General features: G+C 41.4%; 1 protein-coding gene across 1 annotated transcript in view; it reads left to right on the top strand.

Moving 5' to 3' along the window:
- The first annotated feature begins 3,505 nt into the window (after positions 1-3,505).
- The window catches only part of LOC112256491 (semaphorin-4G), a 45,852-nt gene continuing 22,144 nt past the window's right edge, over positions 3,506-27,213 (top strand). The window contains exons 1-2 of the mRNA XM_024429800.2: positions 3,506-3,629; positions 21,106-21,608. Coding sequence (XP_024285568.2) covers positions 21,473-21,608 — 136 coding nt within the window. The 5' untranslated portion in view covers positions 3,506-3,629; positions 21,106-21,472. The remainder of the gene's footprint in view (positions 3,630-21,105; positions 21,609-27,213) is intronic.

Here is a 27,213-nt window from a genome sequence, read left to right as displayed (position 1 = left end):
GGCAAAGCGTCAATACAGGACTAAGATTGAAAAGTACTACATCGGCTCTAACGCTTGTCGGATGTGGCAGGGCTTGCAGACCATTACAGACTACAAAGGGAAGCACCGCTGAGAGCTGCTCAGTGACACAAGCCTACCAGATGAGCTAAACTATTTCTATGCTCGCTTCGAGGCAAATAACACTGAAACATGCATGAGAGCACCAGCTGTTCCAGAAGACTATATGATCAAGCTCTCCGCAGCCAATGTGAGTAAGACCTTTAAACAGGTCAACATTCACAAGGCCGCAGGGCCAGATTACTAGGAGGTGTACTGCGAGCATGCACTGACCAACTGGCAAGTGTCTTCACTGACATTTTCAACCTCTCCCTGTCTGAGTCTGTAATACCAACATGTTTCAAGCAGACCACCATAGTGCCTGTGCCCAAGAACTCTAAGGTAACCTGCCTAAATGACTACCGACCAGTAGCACTCACGTCTGTAGCCATGAAGTGGTTTCAAAGGCTGGTCATGGCTCACATCAACACCATTATCCCAGAAACCAAAGACCCACTCCAATTTGCATACCGCCCCAACAGATCCATAGGTGATGCCATCTCTATTGCACTCCACACTACATTTTCCCACCTGGTCAAAAAAACACCTATGTTAGAATGCTATTCATTGACTACAGCTCAGCGTTCAACGCCATAGTGCCCTCAAAGCTCGTCAATAAGCTAAGGACCCTGGGACTAAACATTTCCCTCTGCAACTCGATCCTGGACTTCCTGATGGGCCGCCCCCAGTTGGTAAGGGTAGGATACAACATATCCACCACACTGATCCTTAACACAGGGGCCCCTCAGGGGTGCGTGCTCAGTCCGCTCCTGTATTCCCTGTTCACCCATGACTGCACGGCCAGGCACGACTCCAAGACCATCATTAAGTTTGCTGATTACCTGATCACCAACAACGACAAGACAGCCTATAGGGAGAAGGTAAAAGACCTGGTAGTGTGGTCCACTTCCCCAACAAACTAACATGGTCCAAGCACACCAAGACAGTCGTGAAGAGGGTACGACAAAACCTATTCCTCCTCAGGAGACTGAAAATATTTTACATGGGTCCTCAGAACCTCAAAAGGTTCTACAGCTGCATCATCGAGAGCATTCTGACTGGTTGCATCACTGCCTGGTATGTCAACTGCTCGGCCTGCGACCGCAAGGCACTACAGAGGGTAGTGTGAACCTCTCAGTACATCACTTGGGCCAAGCTTCTTACCATCCAGGACCTCTGTACCAGGCAGTGTCAGAGGAAGGCCCTAAAAATTGTCAAAGACACCAGCCACCCTAGTCATAGACTGTTCTCTCTGCTACCACACGGTAAGCGATACCGGAGCTCCAAGTCTTGGTCCAAGAGGCTTCTAAATAGCTTCTACCCCCAAGCCATAAGACTCCTGAACACCTAATCAAATGGCTACCCAGACTATTTGCATTGCCCCCCCTTTTACACCGCTGCTACTCTCTGTTATTATTGTCTATAGTAATTTTGATAACTCTACCTACATGTACATATTACCTCAACTAACCGGTGCCCCCATACATTGACTCTGTACTGGTACCCCCCTTTATATAGTCTCGCTATTGTTATTTTACTGCTGCTCTTTAAGTATTTGTTACATTTATTTATTTTTCTTATCTGTATTTTTTAAAACTGCATTGTTGGTTAGGTGCTCATAAGTAATCATTTCACTGCAAGGTCTAAAATTTGATTTAAGTAGTTAATCATGAAACACACCGACACCCTTCTTCTTCCCGGATTGATATTTATTGGTGGCCCACCACGGTTCCTGACATCTCTGCGTATGTCGCCGCCTGTGCTGCAGCAAGCTCTGGCTGGCCTCCTTTAACCACTCCCTGTTCATCAGCGCCCTTGGTCCCATATATCCCTGGACTTCGTCACTGATCTCACTCCATCAGATGGCAACACCCATATCCTTTACGGTGGTGGATAGGTTTTCCAAAGCCTCCCATTATATTCCCCTTCCAAAGTTACCCTCCGCCAAGGAGATGGCCCAGCTCATGGTGCAGCATGTTTTCTGGATCCATGGAATGCCGGTAGACATGGTCTCCGATCGCGGTCCTCAGTTCTCGTCCCGGTTCTGGTGGCGTTCTGCACCCTCATTGAGTTGTAGGCCAGCCTGTCCTCCAATTTTCAACCCAGTCCAACGGACAGTCGGAGCGAGCCAATCAGGACCTGGAGACAGCTCTTCATTGCCTTGTCTCCGCCAACCCCACCACCTGGAGCCAGCAACTTGTGTGGGTGGAATGCACCCGCAACACCCTTCCCTGCTCGGCCACTGGTCTCTTTTCCCTGGGGCAGACATCAGCATACCCTGGGCCCAGATATTCATCCGCCACTTTCGCCGTACCTAGAAGAGAGCCCAGTACGCTCCTCCCAAGACCACTTCCACAAATCGGCAACAGGCAGACTGCCACCAGACCCCTGCTCCCCGCTATCGTCTCGGGCGGAGTCCCGTACACTTTCCCCCCGTTTTATCGGCCCTTTCCCCATCTCTAAGATTCTTAGCCCCTCTGCTGTTTGTCTTCTGTTGCCCTGCACCCTCCGTATACATATTCACTTTTCATGTGTCTAGGATCAAACCTCTGTCTCACAGACCCCTGTCCCTGTTTGTTCGCTGTCTTGTATTACTGACGTCTGCCTGCCCTGATCCTGAGTGTGCCTGCCGTTCTGTCCCTTATTGAAGCTGTCTTGTATTACCGACCTCTGTCTGCCCTGGACCTGCCGTTTGCCTGCCCCCTCTTTTGTAATAAACATCTGAGATTCTAACTGTTTGCCTCCTGTGTCTGCATCTGGGTCTTATCCTGAGTCGTGTTATTACCCAGAAAGACTCACAGCTGTAATCGCTGCCAAAGGTTATTACAACATGTATTGACTCAGGGTGTGAATAAATGTAAATCAGATATGTACATTTATTTAATTTCAGTAAATGTGGCAAAATTTATAAAAACATGTTTTCACTTTCTCATTATGGGGTATTGTGTCTAGATGGATGATTTAAAAAAAGTTTAATACATTTTGATTTCAGGCTGTAACACAACAAAATGTGGAATAAATCAAAGGGTATGAATACTTTCTGAAGGCACTGTAAGTACATAGTAGATGTACAGCTAAGCTAAGGAAGGACACACTGCTGTTTTTTAAAATTAATTTACACAGACACCGTTCTGAATGATTATTGATCAAATGTACCCATTGATATCTTCTTATTGCAGTTGTCAACTTCCATGAAACTCATGGAGAGAAAATGTAATGGAAGAATGGAAAAAGCCAGAAAAAAATCAAGAACTACATGCTAACATTTAGAGAAAGGTATAGAATTAATTTGCTGATATTTTCTAGCATTCTGTCAAACTTAAGTTTTGTCATACTGATAGAGTTTTTAGTTTATTCCTGAACATTCACGGAAGAGGCGTGGTCACCTGTGACGAAGGTTCCACACCTCTTGTTTGTCAGGCTGCCACAGTTTGCTGTGGGTGAAAGTCCACTGTAGATTACAAACACACCGCATTGGGATTTTTTTTTTACACCGAACACCGTATCTTCAAGGAATCCCCCCATAATTTCAGGTAAAACAGAATGACTTTATCTCGGTGTACTGCGGCTCTTTGTGACTGTATGAATAATTTATCTGCGTTTTGGATAGGCTACCTGCTGCTTTACAGTAGCCTACAGCATGAGTGTACGGCAGATGCGGAAAAAGATCGAGACAATGGACAAATGACGATACTGGTGTTCAATAAAAAGTAGTAGGCTATATAGGCTATACCTAACTGCATAGACGCGGACAGAAAATCAGTTGTTTATCATTGATAGCCTATGCCTATGTAGAAATATAGCCTACTTGCAGCAAACGAACTCAAATCGATTACATGCTAGTTGATTTAGTATAGGCTAATCGCTTTTTATAGGAGCTCTGTTAGATGAATTTCCTACCTTGTCACAGAAAAGCGCGTTTGGGACTTCTGTCTAAATAACCGGTGAAAGGCTATCCACTCAAGACAGTTGATGATAATCAATTTAGTGTCTACCTGTTATTCTATTACCAAGACATGTATAGTGGAGTTTAAATGACCATTCTGAGAGGCAAATGGACAAGCCGCCTATGTCAACCTGGTATCAGAGTATTTCGTATTATTCTGTACTTAAATCCGAGATACTCCATTTAGTATATGTTACGTTTCATATCATATGTATTAATTTGTGGATATCCATCAACCATTTTGTAAGATATGTTACGAATTACCAATCATGTTATATGTTATGAATTTTCAAAATGTACAATATATTACGAATTTGAAAAACGTATGATATGTTACGAATTCTAGCTAGGTGGCTAACGTAATCTAGCTGGTTAACGTTAGCTAGGCTATGAGTTAGGGTTAAATTTAGGAGTTAGGTTAAAGGGTTAGGGGAAGGGTTAGCTAACATGCTAAGTAGTTGCAAAGTAGGTAAAAGTAGTAAGTAGTTGAAAAGTTGCTAAAATGCTGAAGTTGGCCGTGATGAGATTCAAACTTGCAAATGTTGGGTTGCTATACGTTTGTTTCATATACCCACCCACGAGACCAGATAACAGATTAGTGTTTTGTTCATTGTTGTTTATGGATTACAATGATTTGTGAGTCATAATCAGCCAGCATTGTTAGCATGCGATACCAGGTAACCTCGCATGAGAATCACATCAGAGCACCAGGGACCACAGGTAGATCACATTGATTCAGATTAAATGGACAGGGAGGACCTGATCCCAGCTCAGGACTCCTATTCTGAGACACTTGATACATAGGCCCCAGATCTAACATTACTGGATAGGTGACAGCAAGGTACCACTTCAAATGCATTCCCACCATTACAGTCATAGAAGATCAAGGATTAGGTCTACCTCAAGGAAGGGAGGAGGAAATTGTACATTTTAGAAATGGAACAAGGGCCATTGTATCATCTAAAAACACAGTGATGAGATTGGTAATGATCAGATCATTACTACTCTCTTCCATACTGAAGGTATCAATGACATCAAGTGCAATCAATGCTACAATTCCCAATTTGTTTGGAGAATGTGAAGATAATAATGTTTGGTACTGACTCCATAAATGTTGAACAAATAATTTATTCATTATAAGCAGTGCGTAACTGGTCTTAAAGTTATTCTTTATTCTAGAGGAGGAATAAATCATATCAAATCTAATACTCCGAATACAAGAGGTGTAGACTTTACAGTGAAATGCTTACTTACACGAACGAGCCCGTTCCCAACAATGCAGAGTTAAAAAGTAAGAAATATTTAGAAATATTTTCTAAATAAAAAGGAGATATTAACACAATAAAAACAAAAACAAGGCCATATACAAGGAGTACCAGTACCGAGTCAGTGTCTTGTTGTCATTTTTCTGTCTCTGTTAGCTGCATTCAATAACTTTAATTCATACTTCCTCTTTTGTGTTATCCTCTTCTTTATTTTATACTGTAGAGACCATCAGTGTCATACACAGATTTGTTCCTACTCTTTATTCCGTTGAATAAAGGGAAACTATTATTAGTGAATGGTGTTATTGATTTGCATGTTCCAGCTGGGGGAGTGTATTGTGTGAGAGAAAAACAGTTTACATTCATTAAATTGTTCCCATATATTTTTATTTTACCAAAAACACTGTCTCTCTGCCTCTATGTAAATTCAATGGCAACGACTGTCATCTTTTTCACTAATTGTCACTACACATTTTCACTACACATGTGACACGAGCGCACACACAAGGATTTTATTTTAACTTTTAGAGAAGGAAGGCTCATAAATGAAAAAGGATTATAGATAAGAGATGTAGAACTAATCAGGAAGGCTGACACACACACACACACACACACACACAAAGACTGTCTGTGTAATATGGCTTCATACCAAGATGTGAAAGGGGGCTGGATATATTTGTCATAAGTTATCTAGCCATCGTTGGTCCTTCATAAAGAGTTCTTACATTCATAATAAAAGGCTTTATATTGAGATGTGAACGAGGGCATCTCGGATGGAGCTGCCTTAGTTATCCAATCTGCCATATCCTCATTAGACAGAGCTCATTGACACACAGTAATTGCCTAATACTCTAAACTCGGTTTAGTGGATGAGTTCTAAGGAATCTCACAGTGGGTCATAGTCAGAACCTACTGTAAATGATGAGTCCTGTAAGCTAATCGCTAATACCCTATGGATAAGGACTGGGGACCCACTCTGACAACCACTGGATTAGCACGAGGGTAAGAAGCAGCATGGGGTATGTTTTGGGTTGGCAGACTGGCAAACAGGGCAAAGGGTTGACAAACAGGGCAAAGGGTTGATGGGATTATCTTCTGTAGAGAAGTGTAGATTTCTCACCCCTTCCTGATTTTGCCTGTGGTTACATCAATTGATAAATCTCAATGATGCATTTTTCTCATGAAGCAGTTTACAGATCAGTAGCCCAATATTATCCACACATCTTGCTGTATGTGTGCAGCATGCAAGTTTGTGTCTGCGCACACATGTGTACTCAATAAAGATTCTTCATACACTTGACTGTCAGTAAACCTATAGTCCATGAGGAGTCAGAACTAAGACATTGTGTGCTTTATGGACACTTCTTTACACTACCCTGTTTGTCCGTCTGTCTGATGATCCTGGATCCCTCCAGACAGTGAGGAACTGATAAAGACGTTTTCTCCTCCTCTGTCACATCTTTAAGAGTATTTTTTTTGACAGGCCATCTGAATGCTGGATGGCATTTCCATGTAAAAAGCCCTATGAGCACTAAAGTGAAGTTCATAGGAGCACATCAAATTTGGTGTTAAATGAAAGCTGAGTCTATATTTTTGAGAAATGAAGACATATACATTTTTAACACATTTCCATCCTAAAAATGAGGAATAAGTAAAGGCTTTGATTTATGGTCAAACAGTTGGAGAAGGGGTATTAGAAGTTTGGACAGTACAAATCAAATTGTATTGGTCACATATACATATTTAGCAGGTGTAGGGACACAAGCATTTCACTATCTCCAACAGTGCAGTAGTATCTAACAATACACACATCTAAAATGAAAATAATAGAATTAAGAAATATTTTAATATTAGGTTGGGCAATGTCGGAGTGGCATTGACTAAAATACAGTATAATACAAATTAAATGAGTAAATGTTATTAAAGTGATTAGTGTTCATCATTAACGTGACCATAGACATGGAATCAATGTACATAGGGTAGCAGCCTCTAAAGTGCAGGGTTGAATAACCGGGTGGTTGCCGACTAGTGATGGCTATCTAACAGTCTGATGGCCTTGAGATGGAAGCTGTTTTTCAGTCTCTCGGTCCCAGCTTTGATGCACCTTTACTGACCTCACCTTCTGGATGGTAGCGGGGTGAACAGGCAGTGGCTCAGATGGTTGTTGTCCTTGATCTTTTTGGCCTTGTGACATTGGGTGCTGTAGGTGTCCTGGAGGGCAGGCAGTTTGCCCCCAGTGATGCGTTGGGCAGACTGCACAACACTCTGGAGAGCCTTGCGGTTGTGGGCGGTGCAGTTGCCGTACCAGGCGGTGATACAGCCCAACAGGATGCTCTCAATTCTGCATCTGTAAAAGTTTGTGAGGGTCTAAGGGGCCAATACAAATTTCTTCAGCCTCCTGAGTTTGAAGAGGCACTGTTGGTCCTTCTTCACCTCCACTGTCTGTGTGGGTGGACCATTTCAAATCAAATCAAATCAAATCCAATCAAATTTTATTTGTCACATACACATGGTTAGCAGATGTTAATGCGAGTGTAGCGAAATGCTTGTGCTTCTAGTTCCGACAATGCAGTAATAACGAGCAAGTAATCTAACTAACAATTCCAAAAAAAACTACTGTCATACACAGTGTAAGGGGATAAAGAATATGTACATAAGGATATATGAATGAGTGATGGTACAGAGCAGCATAGGCAAGATACAGTAGATGATATCGAGTACAGTATATACATATGAGATGAGTATGTAAACCAAGTGGCATAGTTAAAGTGGCTAGTGATACATGTATTACATAAGGATGCAGTCGATGATATAGAGTACAGTATCAACGTATGCATATGAGATGAACAATGTAGGGTAAGTAACATTATATAAGGTAGCATTGTTTAAAGTGGCTAGTGATATATTTACATCATTTCCCATCAATTCCCATGATTAAAGTGGCTGGAGTAGAGTCAGTGTCATTGACAGTGTGTTGGCAGTAGCCACTCAATGTTAGTGGTGGCTGTTTAACAGTCTGATGGCCTTGAGATAGAAGCTGTTTTTCAGTCTCTCGGTCCCAGCTTTGATGCACCTGTACTGACCTCGCCTTCTGGAAGGCAGCGGGGTGAACAGGCAGTGGCTCGGGTGGTTGATGTCCTTGATGATCTTTATGGCCTTCCTGTAGCATCGGGTGGTGTAGGTGTCGTGGAGGGCAGGTAGTTTGCCCCCGGTGATGCGTTGTGCAGACCTCACTACCCTCTGGAGAGCCTTACGGTTGAGGGTGGTGCAGTTGCCATACCAGGCGGTGATACAGCCCGCCAGGATGCTCTCGATTGTGCATCTGTAGAAGTTTGTGAGTGCTTTTGGTGACAAGCCGAATTTCTTCAGCCTCCTGAGGTTGAAGAGGCGCTGCTGCGCCTTCCTCACGATGCTGAGGAAAAAACACCACTATACACTATACTGAACACCACTATTTCCGATTGTCAATGATGTGTACGCCGAGGAACTTGAAGCTTACACCTTCTCTACTGCGGCCCTGTGGATGGGGGCGTGCTCCCTCTGCTGTATCCGGAAGTCCACGATCAGCGCCTTCAATTTATTGACGTTGAGGGAGAGGTTATTAACCTGACACCACCCTGCCCAGTCCCTCACCTGCTCACTGTAGGCTGTCTTGTCATTGTTGGTAATCTGGCCTACTGCTGTTGTGCCTTCTGCAAACTTGATGATTGAATTGGAGGCGTGCGTGGCCACACAGTCATGGCTCAACATGGAGTACAGAAGGGGGCTGAGCATAAACCATTGTGGGGACCCTGTGTTGAAGATCAGTATAGTGGTGTTTTTTCCTACCTTCACCACCTAGGGATGGCCCGTCAGGAAGTCCCGTTGCACAGGGCAGGGTTCATACCCAGGGCCCCAAGCTTAATGATGAGCTTGGAGGGTACTATGGTGTTGAAGGCTGATCTATAGTTAATGAACATCATTCTTCCGTCTGAGCTGGCAGCCTTGCGAGGGTTAACACATTTAAATGTCTTACTCACATCTGCCACAGAGAACGAGAACCCACAGTCCTTGTGAGCATGGCATGTCAGTGGCACTGTGTTATCCTCAAAGTGGGCAAAGAATGTGTTTAGCTTGTCCAGGAGCAAGATGTTGGTGTCAGCAACGTGGCTGGTTTTCCCTTTGTAATCCGTGATTGTCTGTAGATCCTGCCACAAGCGTCTTGTGTCTGAGCCGTTGAATTGCGACTCCACTTTGTCTCTGTGCTGACGTTTTGCCTGTTTGATTGCCTTATGGAGGGAATAACTACACTGTTGGTATTAGACCATATTCCCAGTCACCTTGCCATGATTAAATGCGGGGATTTGCACTTTGAGTTCTGCACGAATGCTTCCGTCTATCCACGGTTTTTGATTTGGGTAGGTTTTAATAGTCACAATGGGAACAACATCACCTATATGCTTCCTGATGACCTCAGTCACTGGGTCTGTGTATATGTCAATGTTATTCTCAGAGGCTAGCTGGAACCACAGTACAGTAAAAAACTAGTTTAGTACATTACTAAATTAAAATTACTAGAATTAAACTTATCTTATAAACAACAATCAATCTTAACATAATATTTAGACTTAGGGTTGCCACCCGTTTGATAAAATACGGAACGGTTCCGTATTTCACTGAAAGAATAAACGTTTTGTTTTCGAAATTATAGTTTCCAGATTTGACCATATTAATGACCTAAGGCTCGTATTTCTGTGTGTTTATTATATTATAATTAAGTCTATGATTTGATATTTGATAGAGCAGTCTGACTGAGCGGTGGTAGGCAGCAGCAGGCTCGTAAGCATTCATTCAAACAGCACTTTCCTGCGTTTGCCAGCAGCTCTTCACAATGCTTGAAGCACAGCGCTGTTTATGACTTCAAACCTATTAACTCCCGAGATTAGGCTGGCAATACTATAGTGCCTATAAGAACATCCAATAGGCAAAGGTATATGAAATACAAATGGTATACAGAGAGAGAGTCCTAAAACTCCTATAATAACTACAACTAAAACTTCTTAACGGGGAATATTGAAGACTCATGTGTAAAGGAATTGCCAGCTTTCATATGTTCTCATGTTCTGAGCAAGGAACTTAAACTTTAACTTTATTACATAGCACATATTGCATTTTCACTTTCTTCTCCAACACTGTGTTTTTGCATTATTTAAACCAAATTGAACATGTTTCATTATTTATTTGAGACTAAATTGATTTGATTTATTTATTATATTAAGTTAAAATAAATGTGTTCATTCAGTGTTGTTGTAATTGTCATAATTACAAATATATTTATATATATATATATATATATATATATATATCAAAATTGGCCAATTTTAATTGGTATCGTCTTTTTTGGGTCTTCCAATGATCGGTATCGGTGTTGGAAAAATCATAGTCGGTCGACCTCTAGTCCAAACCAACCAAATGTGGTCTTGTTTGAGTGCAGAGCTCATTAGAATAATAGCCACTGTGTAGAATAATACCCAAACATGCTGTAGAGGATATTACATTTTTCTACCTTTGTGTACCTATTCAGGATGCATCACCATGAAGAGAATGACATTCATAATTATGCATTTCTGTATAGTACAGATCAGGGACCCATGATGTCATTCTGTTACCATAATTCTGTTACAGGGTGTTAATCCACCTTACTTACTGTAGTTCAATAACCAAAATTTATTTTTTCAAACTCAAGGTGTCATGTCATAGTTGACACCCCGTTCTTTCTGCAGATGTCTTTGGATCTTAGTTCGAATTAGATATTTAAAGGTCCAATACAGCCGTTTTTGTTTAAATATCAAATTATTTCTGGGTAACAATGAAGTACCTTACTGTGATTTATTTTTAATTAAAATGTAATTTTAAAAAATTAAAAAAGCTTCTTAGCAAAGAGCAATTTCTCAAGCAAGGACTTTCTGGGAGTAGTCTGAGTGGGGAGGGGGAAACTTAAAACTAGCTGTTATTGAAAGAGGTTTGGAGCTCTCTTTCTTATTGGTCTATTAACTAATTTACAGCCTGGTGATGTCACTAGGCAGGCCAAACTCCATCCCACCAAATTTCAAGCCGTCTTTTCAAACAGCTCTTACACTGTTTTTAAATTAAAATCCCTTCCTGAATTGAGTGGCTTTAAATTGACCCCATCACTGGTTTGTTTAACTTTGCAATCAATGGTTTTTGTTTGGCTTTCATTTGAAGTGAAAAATCGGAGTCTCAGCGTCATTCTGTTAACGTGTAATTGCCCAGCAGCACTCCATGATTGACTCAGCCTTCCCTCTGTTAAGATAAGAGCTCCTCATCTCTGACAAGCTGACTGATTGGAAACTTTAGGGAAATGATAACAATCAGACTCTCCCTGTGACATTTTATGCACATTTTTTTGCACTATTTGAAAACTATAGCATAATATTATAGCCTTCTATCAGTGCAACTATGTATCTCTTCTAGTATGTTCTATTTCTATTCTGTGTGCTCCTGATCTACAGGTATGTTGCTCTACTTCTATGTTCTACACCTGCGGTCTACTGCTTACCTGATCCAGAGGTAGAGAGGTAGCTAGCTACGGCAATGCAATCTGTTGTCATGACAGCATTGTGGAGTGTTGTGATGTTTTCAGGTACAGAATCTACAGATGTCTAGAGTGAGATTCTGCAGGCTCCTCTTGGACGTGTGTGTGTGTGTGTGTGTGTGTGAGAGAGAGTAAATGGGGGTAAGAGCGAGAGTTCCGGTGGGTTTGTTTTATGGAATGAGAGAGTGTGAATGTTTACACGAAAGAGAGACAACATTAGGAAGGCGAAGACTGGGGGTGTTTATAGTAGTGTGTTTGCGTGTGCATTCGTATACCTGTTTGTGAAAAGTCTGTGCCCTTGAGCAAAGCACTTCATCTTAATTGCTCCAGGGTTGCCGTTGATAATGGCAGACCCTGGCCATGACCCCACTCTCCGAGGGTGTCTCAGGGAGAGTTGGGATATGCCAAAAACATATTTCATATTCACACATGCATATTAATACACATTTGTATGTGTGAAATAGGACAAATATAAGCACCCACCAAATGATTATTATTATTATTATCATTGTGAGAGAGTATATAGTTATATAATAAATAACGTAAATTCCTGCATGGCACCAGCACATGTAACTGCAGTGAACTCTGCAGATTGTTCCACATATTAGGGGCAAAAAACAAACTGCACATTTTCCCACATATGTGGAGACTGAAGGGATCTCTAGTGTTATCCATTCCTGAGACGGGTCTGGTAACTTATGATTCTTAACTTCATTAATGAAGTTACATATGGAGGCAGTTTCTGTAAGACTGCTTTGTAATGAAATAAAAGAGAGAATGCAGCTCTCTTACAGACAGAGAGGTCCATCCCACATTTTTATACAGACTACAATGGGTCCTAAAATTGGCCCCTGTGATAAAACATATTGCGGACTGTGTCCAAGGGTTTCAAAACAGAGGTTGCCGAATGCATGTAAACAATATCATCAAAATACAGGGAGAAGCGTTGTATTAACAATCTTTCTCCTATTTTCAATACTGGGGTATGATTTATTTCGATATAAAAAACAATCTTGGATATAAGTCAGATTTTATATATCAATCTATCAAATCAAATCACATTTTATTGGTCACATACACATGGCCAGTGATATGAATCTCTATGTACGCAGCAGCCTCTCTGAGTTAGGGATTGCTGTTTAGCGGTCTGATGGCCTTTACTGTTTTTCAGTCTCTCGGTCCCAGCTTTGATGCACCTGTACGAACCTTGCCTTCTGGATGGTAGTGGGGTGAACAGGCAGTGGCTCGGGTGGTTGTTGTCCTTGATTATCCTTTTGGCATTCGTGTGACATTGGGTGCTGTAGGTGTCGGGGGGGCAGGTAGTTTGCCCCCGGTGATGCGTTGTGCAGACCGCACCACCCTCTGGAGAGCCTTGCGGTTGATGGTGGTGCACTCGCCGTACCAGGCAGTGATACAGCCTGACAGGATGTTCTTGATTGTGTATCTGTAAAAGTTTGTCAGGGTTTTAGGTGACAAGCCCAAGGTTGAAGAGGCGCTTTTGCGCCCTCTTCACCACACTGTCTGTGTGAGTGGACTATTCAGTTTGTCTGTGATGTGTATGTTGAGGAACTTAACTTTCCACCTTCTCCACTACGGTTCTTTCGATGTGGATAGGGCGGTGCTCCCTCTGCTGTTTCCTGAAGTCCACGATCATCTCCTTTGTTTTGTTGACACCCAGTTACTTATATTGAGAAACAAGCTCGATTTGGGTTCCATTTGTAGCGCAAATATGCAGATCCTCAGGGTCAACATTTTGTGACCTAGAGAACAGCATGAGCTTGGTTTTACTTGTATTTAACACATATTTAAGATCTGTAAGTGATTTGATTAAGATCTGTAAGTGATGAATTGAATCAAAGTCATGCTGAAGTTCACGAATGGCCTGTTACACCGAGGTGGCACAGGAATACAAAACTGTGTCATCTGCATAGAGATGAATGTTACAAGTATTAACAGTGTTTCCTATGTCATTAATATACAAGGTGAACAATGATGGACCCAAAATTTAACCCTGAGGAACAGCTTTTGTAAACATGGAGTTCTGTCGCTAAGATAATTCTGAAACCATAAAAAGACTGTATATCCCAGGCCTATTTTTGATAACATCTTCAGCAAAACAGAATGATCAACAGTGTCGAACGCCTTTGACAGGTTCATAAACAAGGCAGCACAGCTCTTTTAGCATCCAAGGCATTGTCAAGATTATTAACAACTAGCGTGGATGCTGTGGTACTACTATGTCCAGGCCTAAACCCTGATTGGTTTATTTTAAAAATACAAAAATCAGATAAAAAGGAACAAAGTTGTACATTAACCAAGGATTCAAGAATCTTAGATAAAGAAAGTCTTGAAACGGTGTCATTACACTCCTTACATTGTGCTCTAATATAAGGAGTATGTCTAGATTCTGAAATACACATTTTCACAAATGTATTCAACTTTTAACATATTATAAATATCTCGATAGTACCCTTTTTTTTCATTTTAAGACATATCGCTTGCAACAATATAGAAGTACATCACATTCCCAGTGAGCTCTCTGCTAATTCGGAAGGTACCATACATTTTATGAGCACCACCAACACAGTGAATGGGAAAATGGATTCAACGGCAACTCCCTCTGCTGGTGATTTACGGCCTGTGCAATCCTAAAGGAGGACTGTGATTGGTTAATGACCTATATTGTCATATCATTAAAAGTACCAGAGAGCCCACTCTGGAAATTGTATGTGTTTGAAGAGTATATTGTTCCTAACAATTTATCTAGAAACACGCTAAATCAGAAGGATACTTTTGAGATATTCATGTTTTATGTACAGCACACTATATGGAGTATAATGACTCTAAGATGTTGTCTGTGTCAGGGCTATAAATAAAAATACAAGATTGGTAGCACTGGTGCTTACAACTTAAAGAATTTAGGAACACCACATGAAATTTAGGAGCACCTGCCTATATTGGTCCTACATGTGAGCGGACCAAGTAATTGGACGTCACTCTAAAGCGGGAAGGTGGAATAAACGAGTCAGGAGTAGGTTTTCTTGATTGAACACAGTTCTCTATTGAGGGCATTTGGTCAACACAAACACTCCAACATAATCAATGAAAATCTTCCAAGGAAAAACATACATCTTCTTCTCCAGATGAAACAGGAACACAATAGGATTATCTTTAAACTACAACAAAAGTCACGGGATTGTCACCGTCTTAGTGGTTCTTCCTGGATAGCTCCTCTGTCTCGGTGGCGAACTTCCAGATAGTTTTCCCCTCCCCTCTGCTGGTTCCATTCTCTCTCTTATAGGGGAAGGAGAATATGTCATTAGTACCGTCAGCTGTGCTTAATAAATCTTGTTCAGGATAGGGGGCAGTATTTCCCCTTTGGTTGAATTGCGTGCCCATAGTGAACTGTATCAAAATCTGTCCTAAATTGCTAATATATGCATATTATTATTATTATTATTGGATAGAAAACACCCTGAAGCTTCTAAAACCATTTGAATTATGTCTGTGAGTATAACAGAACTCACAGGGCAGGCAATCTACCAAACTAGTTTTGGAATCCTGAAAGTTGGGGCAACTTTGACGTCATCGCCCCCTCCCTTCCCAACAAGTTATGGATCTGGAAACACTTCCTATGTCTTCCACTAGATGTCCTCATTCAGTAGAAAGTGTAATCGAGCATTTGCTGTGAACTTTGACCTAATGGGGAGGAATTCGCTACGGTGTCACAAAAGATTCACGTGCTTGAGGGCGCATATGCGTTAGACTGCTTTGTCTGTTCCAGTCAGCCCCAGATGAACTAGGATTGTCCGGTTGGAATGCCATTCGTTTTGTACGTTTATAACATCCTGAAGATTGATTCTGTACTTAGTTTGACCAGTTTCGTTGACCTGTAATATGTAATTTGGAAGTTTTGATGCAAAATTATCCTGGACCAGAAGTTATTTTTTGGGCATTTGAGCTGAAAGTTGTAGCAGGTGCTGCTACATGGACACTAGAATTGAACATTATGAAACAAAACGATTTATTGTTGAAATAGGACTCCTTGCAGTACATTCTGATCGAAGACCATCAAAGGTAAGGGAATATTTATGTTGTAATTTTGTATTTCTGTTGACTCCAACATAGCGGAGAAATATTGTTACGTCTGAGCACCGTCTCAGATTATTGCATGGTAAGCTTTTTCCGTAACGTAAAAAAAAATGTGACACAGCGATTGCATTAACCTCTTGATCCTACTTGAGACGCAGACGTCCCAACTAGACCTCTGGAAATGCAAATGCGCTACGCTAAACGCTAATAGTATTAGTTAAAACGCAAACGTTCATTAAAATACACATGCTTGGTATTGAATTAAAGCTACACTCGTTGTGAATCCAGGCACCAAGTCAGATTTTTAAAATGCTTTTCGGCGAAAGCATGAGAAGCTATTATCTGATAGCATGTAACACCCCAAAAGACCCGTAGGGGATGTAAACAAAATAATTAGCATAGTCGGCGCTACACAAACCGCACAATAAAATATAAAACATTCATTACCTTTGACCATCTTCTTTGTTGGCACTCCTTGATGTCCCATAATCAATACTGGGTCTTTTTTTCGATTAAATCGGTCCATATATAGCCTAGATATCGATCTATGAAGACTGTGTGATAAACGGAAAAAATAGCGTTTCATAACGTAACGTCATTTTTAAAAGTTAAAAAGTCGACGATAAACTTTCACAAAACACTTCGAAATACCTTTCTAATGCAACTTTAGGTATTAGTACACGTTAATAAGCTATAAAAATCATCAGGAGGCGATGTAAATTCGATAGCTGGTCGTCTGGAAAAAATGTCCGGAAAAACACAGAGCCAATGCATCAAGATGGTGGTCGGAGGGAATCGGTTCCCTTTGGTCAGTTCTACCAAGAATCAAATCAGAATCAAATGAGAAGACTCTATACATCCTGTGGAAGCAGTAGGTACTGCAACCTCGGCCTCATTTAATACGGTTCACCTTTAACAATGGGTTGAAGTGGCGCATGGATATTTTTTTCCATTTCCAGTGATCAGATTTTCCTGCGCTTTTCGATGAAACAGACGTTCTGTTATAGTCACAGCCGTGATTTAACCAGTTTTAGAAACGTTAGAGTGTTTTCTATACACACATACTAATCATATGCATATACTATATTCCTGGCATGAGTAGCAGGACGCCAAAATGTTGCGCGATTTTTAACAGAATGTTCGAAAAAGTAGGGGGTCGGCTTAAGAGGTTTTAAGAACCAGTGTATCTTTTTAATTATATGTAGAACATGTACCTTTAGTCAAAGTTTATGATGAGTATTTCTGTTATCTGGCGTAGCTTTCTATAATTCCTCCGGACATTTTTGAGAATTTTCTGAACATGGCGTTAATGTAAACCGAGATTTATGGATATAAAATGCATATTATCGAACAAAACATAAATGTACTCTGTAACATGTCATCTGATGAAGATTTTCAAGAGGTTAGTGAATGATTTTTTTAAAAATCCTGCTTTTTGTCATTTTATCATTTGTGGTACAAAATGGCTGCCTTTTGTCTTTGTTTTGGTGGTGGTCTAACATAAATATGTGCTATGTTTTCGCCGTAAAACATTTTAAAAATCTGACACGCTGGGTAGATGAACAAGGTGTTTATCTTTCATTTGAGGTATTGGACTTGTTAATATGTGGAGGTTAAATATTTCTAAGAATATTTTTGCATTCCCTGTGCACCGTTTCAGCTGAACGGGGGGGTGGAGTTCCTGTAGGGGAACCCATAGTCTTAACAGGTTGCCTCTGGTTACCTTGTCTCCCATGCCTTGTTGGGCTACTATCCGTGAGCCCAGCCTGCCCTCTGGTGGTCCTTCCACATACATGAATTCAAACTACTTTTGAAGCACGTGCTAGAATATAAAATGTAGAACTGTAAATACGTTAGTTTATTATAAAAGTTCAAATGTTGCTACAAATACCTGCCATTGAAATTACAAAGTCCTTTGTGGAATATTAGGTTCCTACATTGTGTAAAATAACTATTTTTCTTATTGAAATGCATTACATAAAAGATTCTACACTGTTTCTTTAAAAAAAGTCAAGTTTGTGATGACAACATGCAAGAAACCTGTCATTCATTCATTGCTAGGACCATTGATCTCATGAAGAAGCTATCATGGTTTCCTTTCTTTCTCTCCCCCCAAATCCACTGGGGAAGTTACCAGATTGTTAGCTATGCAATGAGGTAACATGACTAAACAAAGACTAAACAAATGGTTAACAACGTCACCATGCAAGTAGTTTTAGAAGGCCCACAACATGGTTTATGAATGTAAAATGCCATCCCGGCAATCCTTTATAGGAAGAAAAATAATTGTGCCGTAATATGTGTCCGATCTTTTGATCTGGTTGGTCTAGAAGCAGGCTATTTTCGCTGTAGTAATGGTGCAATTGTGACTCTAATGATTCTTCACTAGATTGTTTCTCTAGGGAACTTGGAAACAACAGTACAGTGAAGCCTTATCATTAGAACAATTATTATCCGGGAGGTTATTTTCATAGGTCGCACATTTCTCCCAAAATAAAATTCTATGTCGCACAACAAAACGTTTTGTCGCACTTTAGAGCCCTGGGCCCAGTTTCACAAAAGTGTCTTAAGGCGAAGTTCATCATTAGAACTATTGAGCTCAATGGTTATCACGATTAACTTAGCCTTAAGATGCTTTTGGGAAGCTGGGCCCTGGTCTGTATCATTTACGGTTCTTGGCTCATAGGCTCTTACAGGAGGCATGTATAGGTCTAAAAAGGGCCACTTTCATCATGATTTTTTTTCTGATTAAAAAAATAAAAATTGCCAGAACGATCTGAGATACCGAAAATATTTTCAGCCCACACTGGCATAGAATCGCCCAGAGACAGCAAGAGACACAGAAATAGGAAAAGATAAGCACCCTGCTAAATCAGATGAAACAGGGTGAGCCTTGCTCCACAGGAGGGCTACGAGTGTTTTTACAGCATGTGATTCCTTATGACCTAAAGCCATAGAACTGAAGAGAGCTAAAGGGGAAGCTAGAGACTTGCTCTATGTTATACTGCACCCATCAAACTACTTTTCTATCTTTCCTCTCTTCTCTTACTCTATCAGTCTGTAAGCTATCTCCCCTTATACTATAGTGGGCAGCAGGATCATTATATTACTCTCTCTTTCTGTCCTCTCTCTCTGACTCTCTAGGTTCTTTCTCTCCACACAACAGAAACTTCTCTCCCTTTGTCTCTCTGCCCTTCTGTCCCTCTGCCCTTCTGTCCCCCTCTCATTCCTCTGCAGCCTGTAGAAACACTTGTAGATAGCTGTCGTTCCTCCGCCTCATCAACCAATGTGAACGTTATATTCTCTCCTTTTCTCTGTGGATTTTAGTGCTTTAACACTCACACTAATTTCATGCTTCTGGATTTCGATTGCATTCCATCGCTATCTTATCTATAAGTGTTTACTTGGTTTATTATACATATTACACAGTGATGGGTTGACGAATACACATGCAATTGATACAGTCATATGGAATAGTAATGATTGCTGTGGTTATGATAATGATTGCAGAATATTTAAATGTCTTAGTGATATTCTGTCCTTTGGAGTTATAAAATAAATGTAACATAGATCAGACTTACAGTACCAGTTAAAAGTTTGGACAGACCTCCTCATGCAAGGGTTTTTCTTTATTTTTTACTATTTTCTACATTGTAGAATAATAGTGAAGATATCAAAACTATTAAATAACACATGTGGAATCATGTAGTCACCAAAAAAGTGTTAAACAAATGAATCTATTTTATATTTGAGATTCTTCAAAGTAGCCAGCCTTTGCCTTGATGACAGCTTTGCACACTTGCCATTTTCTCAACCAGCTTCATGAGGTAGTCATCTGGAATGAATTTCAATTAACAGATGTGCCTTGTTAAATGTTAGTTTGTGTAATTTCTGTCCTTCTTAATGCGTTTGAGCCAATCAGTTGTGTTGTGACAAGGTAGTGGTGGTATACAGATAATAGCCCTATTTGGTAAAAGACCAAGTCCATGTAAAGGCAAGAACAGCTCAAATAAGAAAAGAGAAACGACAGTCTATTATTACTTTAAGATATGACGGTCAGTCAATCTGGAACATTTCAAGAACTTTGAAAACTTCAAGTGCAGTCGCAAAAACCATCAAGCGCTATGATGAAACTGGCTCTCATGAGGACCGCCACAGGAAAGGAAAACCCAGAGTGGACTCTGCTGCAGAGGATAAGTGATTTAGAGTTAGTTGCACCTCAGTTTGCAGCCCAAATAAATGCTTCAGAGTTTAAGTAACAGACACATCTCAACATTAACTGTTCAGAGGATACTGTGTGAATCAGGCCTTCGTGGTGGAATTGGTGCAAAGAAAGCACGACTAAAAGACACCGATAGAGGAAGAGACTTGCTTTGGCCTAGATACAGGAGCAGTGGACATTAGACTAGTGGAAATCTGTCCTTTGGTCTGATGAGCTTTTTGGTTCCAACTGCCATGTCTTTGTGAGACGCAGAGTAGGTGAACGGATGATCTTCGCATGTGTGGTTCCCACGGTGAAGCATGGAGGAGGAGGTGTGATGATGGTAGGGGGCTGATTTGCTGGTGACACTGCCTGTGATTTATTTAGAATTCAAGGCACACTTAGCCAGCATGGCTACCACAGCATTCTGCGGCGATACGACATCTCGTCTGGTTTGCGCTTATTGGGACTATTATTTGGTTTTCAACAGGACAATGACCCAACACACCTCTAGGCTGTTTAAGGGCTATTTGACCAAGAAGGAGAGTGATGGAGTGCTGCATCAGATGACCTGGCCTCCACATTCACCCGACCTCAACCCAATTGAGATGGTTTGGACCGCAGAGTGAAGGAAAAGCAGACAATATGTGCTCAGCATATGTGGGAACTTGAAAAATCTCAAATATAAAATATGTTTTGATTTATTTAACACTTTGTTTTGTTGCTACATGATCCCATATGTGTTATTTCATAGTTGTGATGTCTTCACTATTATTCAACAATGTAGAAAATAGTACAAATAAAGAAAAACTCTTGAGTAGGTGTGTCCAAATGTTTGACTGGTATTGTATGTGTAGATGATATTGGACAAGTCTAACAGTTATCTTGTTTTTGTGTGTTTTCTCTATAGATGGAACCTGCAGCAAGGAGATGAGCCAGCTGGTTCAGGCTTCAGCACAGAGCGAGAGAGACTTCCAGTGTCTGTTGGCGTGTATGTGCTAGAGAGTATATATGTATGTGTGTGTGTGTCTGCCGAGAGGAGAGAAGACTGCCTTCCAGCAGTGTGTGTGGGGGCAATTGTGTTTCTTTGCTTGAGCTGGTGTGAGTGTGTGAGTTCTTTACTCCGAATAGTAGAAGAATGGCAGCTCGCTAGTGTGTGTTTATGTGAATGCATGTGCATGAGTGTGTGTTTTCCTGAGTGAGAGTGTGTTGTTTCCACCTCTCTGAGGAGTACTAGGAGGGCAGCTCTCTCCCCCTGGCTGGGTGTGTGTGTGGAGATGGCAGTGTGTGTATGTACTACCCTGCCCGCACTGCTCCTGCTCCTGAGCTGCGGTGTGTGTGTGACGGTGGGATACCCATTCAGACCCCCCATAGACCTGGATGTCACCCCCAGAATCACCATAACTACCAGCGGTAAGCACACACACACACACCTCGGACGCATAGAAGGAAACAATATTGTTTTGGAATCCCCCACCCCCACATCCCTTCACCTCTCGCCCTCTCATTAATCTGGGGAGAGAGAGCGAGAGCTACAGCTTCACTCATCTGTCCAAAACTAGGAGAGGTGTACTCTATCACACCATTGTGTGTTTATAGAAGAACAACTGTGACTATAACTTAGACTTATCTCGTCTCCTCCTCTCACTCTCAGGATGTATTCGATTTTTCAGCCTAATGTACTCTGGGATAATGACAATGGATTTGATCTTTCTGTATGAGAAAGAGGCCGTTTTTATGGGCTCATGAACAATTGTGCTATTTTGTGTATTTGTTTTAACTGATCTTAACTTTTTTTATACATATTGTTTCTGCCATCCTTTCCTATGACCAAAAAGAGCTTCTGGACATGAAAACAGACATCACTAACCTTGATTAAGACAGGGACACTTCTACTTCAGTGAGTCGGAGGCTAAATACATATAGATTTTTCCGGACAAAGCCCAAATCCCCGACACTCGAAGAAGGAGATGGCGCTATAGAGTCCGGTGCGCAGGCACCCTGATGAGATATGGTGGTGAGGGAATAAATCGCCTCTATTCTCTGTTATATTGGCGAATGTGCAATCACTTGAGAATAAACTAGACAAACTCCATTTGAGACTATCCTATCAATGGGACATTAAGAATTGTAATATACTATGCTTCTCAGAGTCATGACTGAACAAGGACATGGATAATATACATGTTGACAGAATGAGAGTCTGGTAAGGTCAGGGGGGGGTCTCTTTGTTAACAACAATTGGTGCGCAATCTTTAATATTAAGGAAGTTTCCAGGTTCTGCTCGCCTGAGTTAGAGTACATGGGATTCACGACCAACGTGCTGAAGGCTGGTCAACATGAAAATACTTTGTCTTTATTTGGTGTGTAACCCAAGTTTTAGCGAGAGATTCCAGCATCTAAATGTGACATCTAGATTATTGTTCATGAATCGATCAAAAGCACTAACCAGAGAGGAGAAAAACAGACATCTTTTAGGGTGTCGGGAGGACAAAGCCACCGCAAACAGTATAGCAGAGCTGGCTGTAACTTCACCAAACACAGAACCTGTCAAAGCGATTACAGAAAAGTTGATCAATATAATTGACGAGAAATTAAAGACATTTTCCGCCACCCTTGTTACAATTGAAACTAAGTTGGATGTTAATGTGAAGAGAATCGAGGAAGGAGAGAAGTGCATTTCCACCACTGAGAACTCCATGCTAACTGTAAGCGTTACAACACTGGAGAAAACGGTGGAAAAAACGGACGGAAACGTTGTCTAATTTTAAGAACAGAAGTCGCAGAGGCAATATTAACATTTCAAATCTGAGAGAAGGAACCGAAGTGGTCAGTCCGATCCAATTCTTTGGTACATGGCTACCAACTCTGCTTGGCTTGGAGACGAAAAAGGGCATCATGAAAATTGACTGAGGGCACCATGGTCCCGGGCAGGTGAGAAGAGACCAACCGAAGTGTGTCTGCATTAAACTTCACAACTACACCGATGAAGAGACAATCCTGTCAGTGTCACCTTATGACATTTGAATCACCAGAAGATGTACTCTGGCATAATATGTAAGTAGCCTACCACCTTCTATTGACTCAAATTACATTTGGTCTATGAACCATCACCATGCTATAGAATATTTACTATTCTCATTTGTTTTAAATCAACCTGCCTCTAAAGTAGACCTACATGTCGGGGGATGCTTGGGCACATATAGCCCACACCTTTTTATTTCTGCATCGGTCAGTGACGCAGGGGCAGGCATGCATGTTAGGGAGCGGACACACTACAGTCAAATGGATATAAAGCACTCACTAAAGACTGAAGGAAATGACAGTCATGACTCATGATGTAATGTTGTGAAGTATGCTGTACGACTACGCACTTCAACTGGATATGATTTATTGGTGAAATACGGTGACTGTTGCATTCTGGTCACATGCTTCATGTCATTCAAACGGGACGATACAGGCTAACTGCATATACAGTACCAGTCAAAAGTTTGGACACACCTACTCATTCAAGGGTGTTTCTTTATTTGTACAATAGTAAGACTTCAAAACTATGAAGTAACACATACATATCTTGTAGTAAACAAAAAAGGGTTAAACAAATCAAAATAGATTTTATATTTGAGATTCTTTTAAAGTAGGAATGGGAAGTATGAGATTCAGAAAGGCTGTTTAAAACACCCAACCACCTCTTTAATCAAATCAAACTTTATTAATCACATGCGCCAAATACAACAAGTATAGACCTTACCGTGAAATGCTTACTTACAAGCCCTTAACCAACAGTGCAGTTCAAGAAGAGTTAAGAACATATTTACCAAATTAACTTAAGTAAAAATTAACACAATAACGAGGCTATATACAGGGGGTACCGGTACCAAGTCAGTGTGCAGGGGTACAGGTTAGTCGAGGTAATGACTATGCATAGATAATAAACAGGTAGTAGCAGCAATGTACAAAACAAATGGGGGGTATAGGTGTCAATGTAAATAGTCCGGTGGCCATTTTATTAATTGTTCAGCAGTCTAATGGCTTGGGGGTAGAAGCTGTTAAGGAGCCTTTTGGTCCGCTTGCTTTGCGGTAGCAGGGACAACAGTCTATGACTTGGGTGACTGGAGTCTCTGACAATTTTATGGGCTTTCCTCTGACACTGCCTATTATATAGGTTCTGGATGGCAGGAATCTTGGTCCCAGTGATGTACTGGGCCGTACGCATTACCCTCTGTACCGCCTTACGGTCAGATGCTGAGCAGTTGCCAAACCAGGCGGTAATGCAACCGGTTAGGATGCTCTCAATTGTGCAGCTGGAGAACTTTTTGAAGATCTTCCAAATCTTTTCAGTCTCCTGAGAGGGAAAATGTTTTGTTGTGCCCTCTTCACGACTGTCTTGGTGTGTTTGGACCATGGTAGTTCGTCGGTGATGTGAACACTTGAAACTCTCAACCCGCTCCACTACAGCCCTGTCAATGGGGGGGGGGCCTGTTTGGCCCGCCTTTTCCTGTAGTCCACGATCAGCTCCTTTGTCTTGCTCACATTGAGGGAGAGGTTGTTGTCCTGGCACCACACTGCCAGTTCTCTGACCTCCTTCCTATAGGCTGTCTCATCGTTGTTGGTGATCAGGACTCCCACTGTTGTGTCGTTAGTAAACTTAATGATGGTGTTGGAGTCGTGTTGGGCCACGCAGTCGTGGGTGAACAGGGAGTACAGGAGGGGACGAAGTACACACACTTGAGGGGCCCCAGTGTTGAGGATCAGTGGGGCAGACCGGTTGTTGCCTACCCTTACCACCTGGGGGTGGCCCGTCAAGAAGTCCAGGAACCAGTTGCAGAGGGAGGTGTTTAGTCCCAGGGTCCTTAGCTTAGTGGTGAGCTTCGTGGGTACTATGGTGTTGAACACTGAGCTGTAGTCAATGAAAAGCATTCTTACATAGGTGTTCCTTTTGTCCAGATGGGAAAGGGCATTGTGTAGTGCGATTGAGATTGCATCATCTCTGGATCTGTTGGGGCGGAATACGAATTGGAGTGGGTCCAGGGTATCCGGGAGGATGCTGTTGATGTGAGCCATGACCAGCCTTTCAAAGCACTTCATGGCTACCGACATGAATACTACGGGGATGTAATCATTTAGGTGGGTTATCTTCGTCTGCCTGTTGTCTGCCTGTTGTGACTGCGTTTGAGCCTGTGGATTACTGAAGAAAACACGCAGAAAAAAACTGAGATTTTTGGATATAAAGAGACTTTATCGAACAAAACAAACATTTATTGAGTAAATTAATATCTTCTGAGTGCAACCATATGAAGATTATCAAAGGTAAGTGATTAATTTTATCTCTATATCTGACTTGTGTTACTGTTTGTAATGATTTGTCTGCTGGGCAATGTTCTCAAATAATCATAAGGTATGCTTTCGCCGTAAAGCCTTTTTGAAATCTGACACGGTGGTTGGATTCACAAGAAGTTCATCTTTAAACCTATGTAAAATACTTGTATGTTTTCTGAATTTTTAAATGAGTATTTCTGTATTTGAATATGGCGCTCTGCAATTTCACTGGCTGTTGTCGAGGTGGGAGGCTAGCATGCTTCAGTGTTGCTTGTTTCGAAGTGAGTGTAAAAGGCAATTAGCTCGTCTGTTAACTCGCGTCACAGGACAGCTCGCATCTGGGTTTCCCTTTTTTGTCTGTAATAGATTTCAAGCCCTGCCACATCTGACGAGCGTCAGAGCTGGTGTAGTAGGATTCAATCTTAATCCTGTATTGGCTCTTTGCTTGTTTGATGGTGTTGCTGGATTTCTTATAAGAGTCCGGATTAGTGTCCCACTCCTTGAAAGCGGCAGCTCTAGCCTTTAGTTTGATGCGGATGTTGCCTGTAATACATGGCTTCTGGTTGGGATATGTACGTACGGTCACTGTGGGGACAACATCATCGATGCACTTATTGATGCCATTCGATGAATCCCAGATCATATTCCAGTCTGTGCTAGCTTTGCACACTCTTGCCATTTTCTCAACCAGCTTCATGACGTAATCACTTGGAATGCATTTCAATTAACAGGTGTGCCTTGTTAATGAGTTGGACCGCAGAGTGAAAGAAAATCAGCCAACAAGTGCTCAGCATATGTGGGAACTTCAAGACTATTGGAAAAGCATTCCAGGTGAAGCTGGTTGAGAGAATGCCAAGAGTGTGCAAAGTTGTCAAGGTAAATGGTGGCTACTTTGAAGAATCTAAAATGTTAAATATATTTTTATTTGTTTAACATTTTTTGGGTTGCTACATGATTCCATATGTGTTATTTCATAGTTTTGATGTCTTCATTATTATTCTATATTGTAGAACATTTTTAATATTAAGAAAATTAGTGAATGAGTAGGTGTGTCCAAACCTTTGACTGGTACTGTTAATGTTTTGTGTGGATGAGAATTATATTTAACTATTCATAGATCTGATTTATTTTGGTTCAACGTATGATGCTACTTTTATGTGGAAGTGGGGTTTGTGGGTGCGCTCGTCTCTATGCCTGTCGGGGCGGCCGGCCGGCCGGGGTCTTTTTCATCCTTGGAAAATCCCTTTGGACCCAGGGGGCAGGGGCCTCAGCCGACCAACGGCTCGAGGCGGGTGGGGTCGAGCGCACCTATCAACAGTAGTCGATTGTACGAGTCTATTCTGTTTGGATTTTTATATTGATTGGGTGTCTGTCCGCTCTCAGGATAAAGGTTCCAAAAACCCTGCTATTTTGTTTTTTTTACTCCCCATGAATGGTTCAATTTATTAGGACTATGTTTTTTATGTTGGAGCTGAGAGCTCAGAGGGATAAAATTACTAGAGCGGTTGGACGACAATCATAATATGGCCCGAATAATTAAGGTTGATAGATTAATGAGCCACTATAGACTCGCCCTGACTTTGACTGGGATTCAAATATTGAGAGGTTGTTCTGTTTGACTTTGCTGTCTATAATAGGAAGCAGAATGGGATTTGCTCTGACATTCGATTAAGAAGCCAGCTGTCATGAACGAATCCCT

This window comes from Oncorhynchus tshawytscha, linkage group LG01, assembly GCF_018296145.1.
Source record: "Oncorhynchus tshawytscha isolate Ot180627B linkage group LG01, Otsh_v2.0, whole genome shotgun sequence".
Classification (NCBI taxonomy): Eukaryota; Metazoa; Chordata; class Actinopteri; order Salmoniformes; family Salmonidae; genus Oncorhynchus; species Oncorhynchus tshawytscha.
The sequence above is the reverse complement of the archived record's forward strand: the minus strand, read 5'-3'. Positions and strand labels throughout refer to the sequence as shown.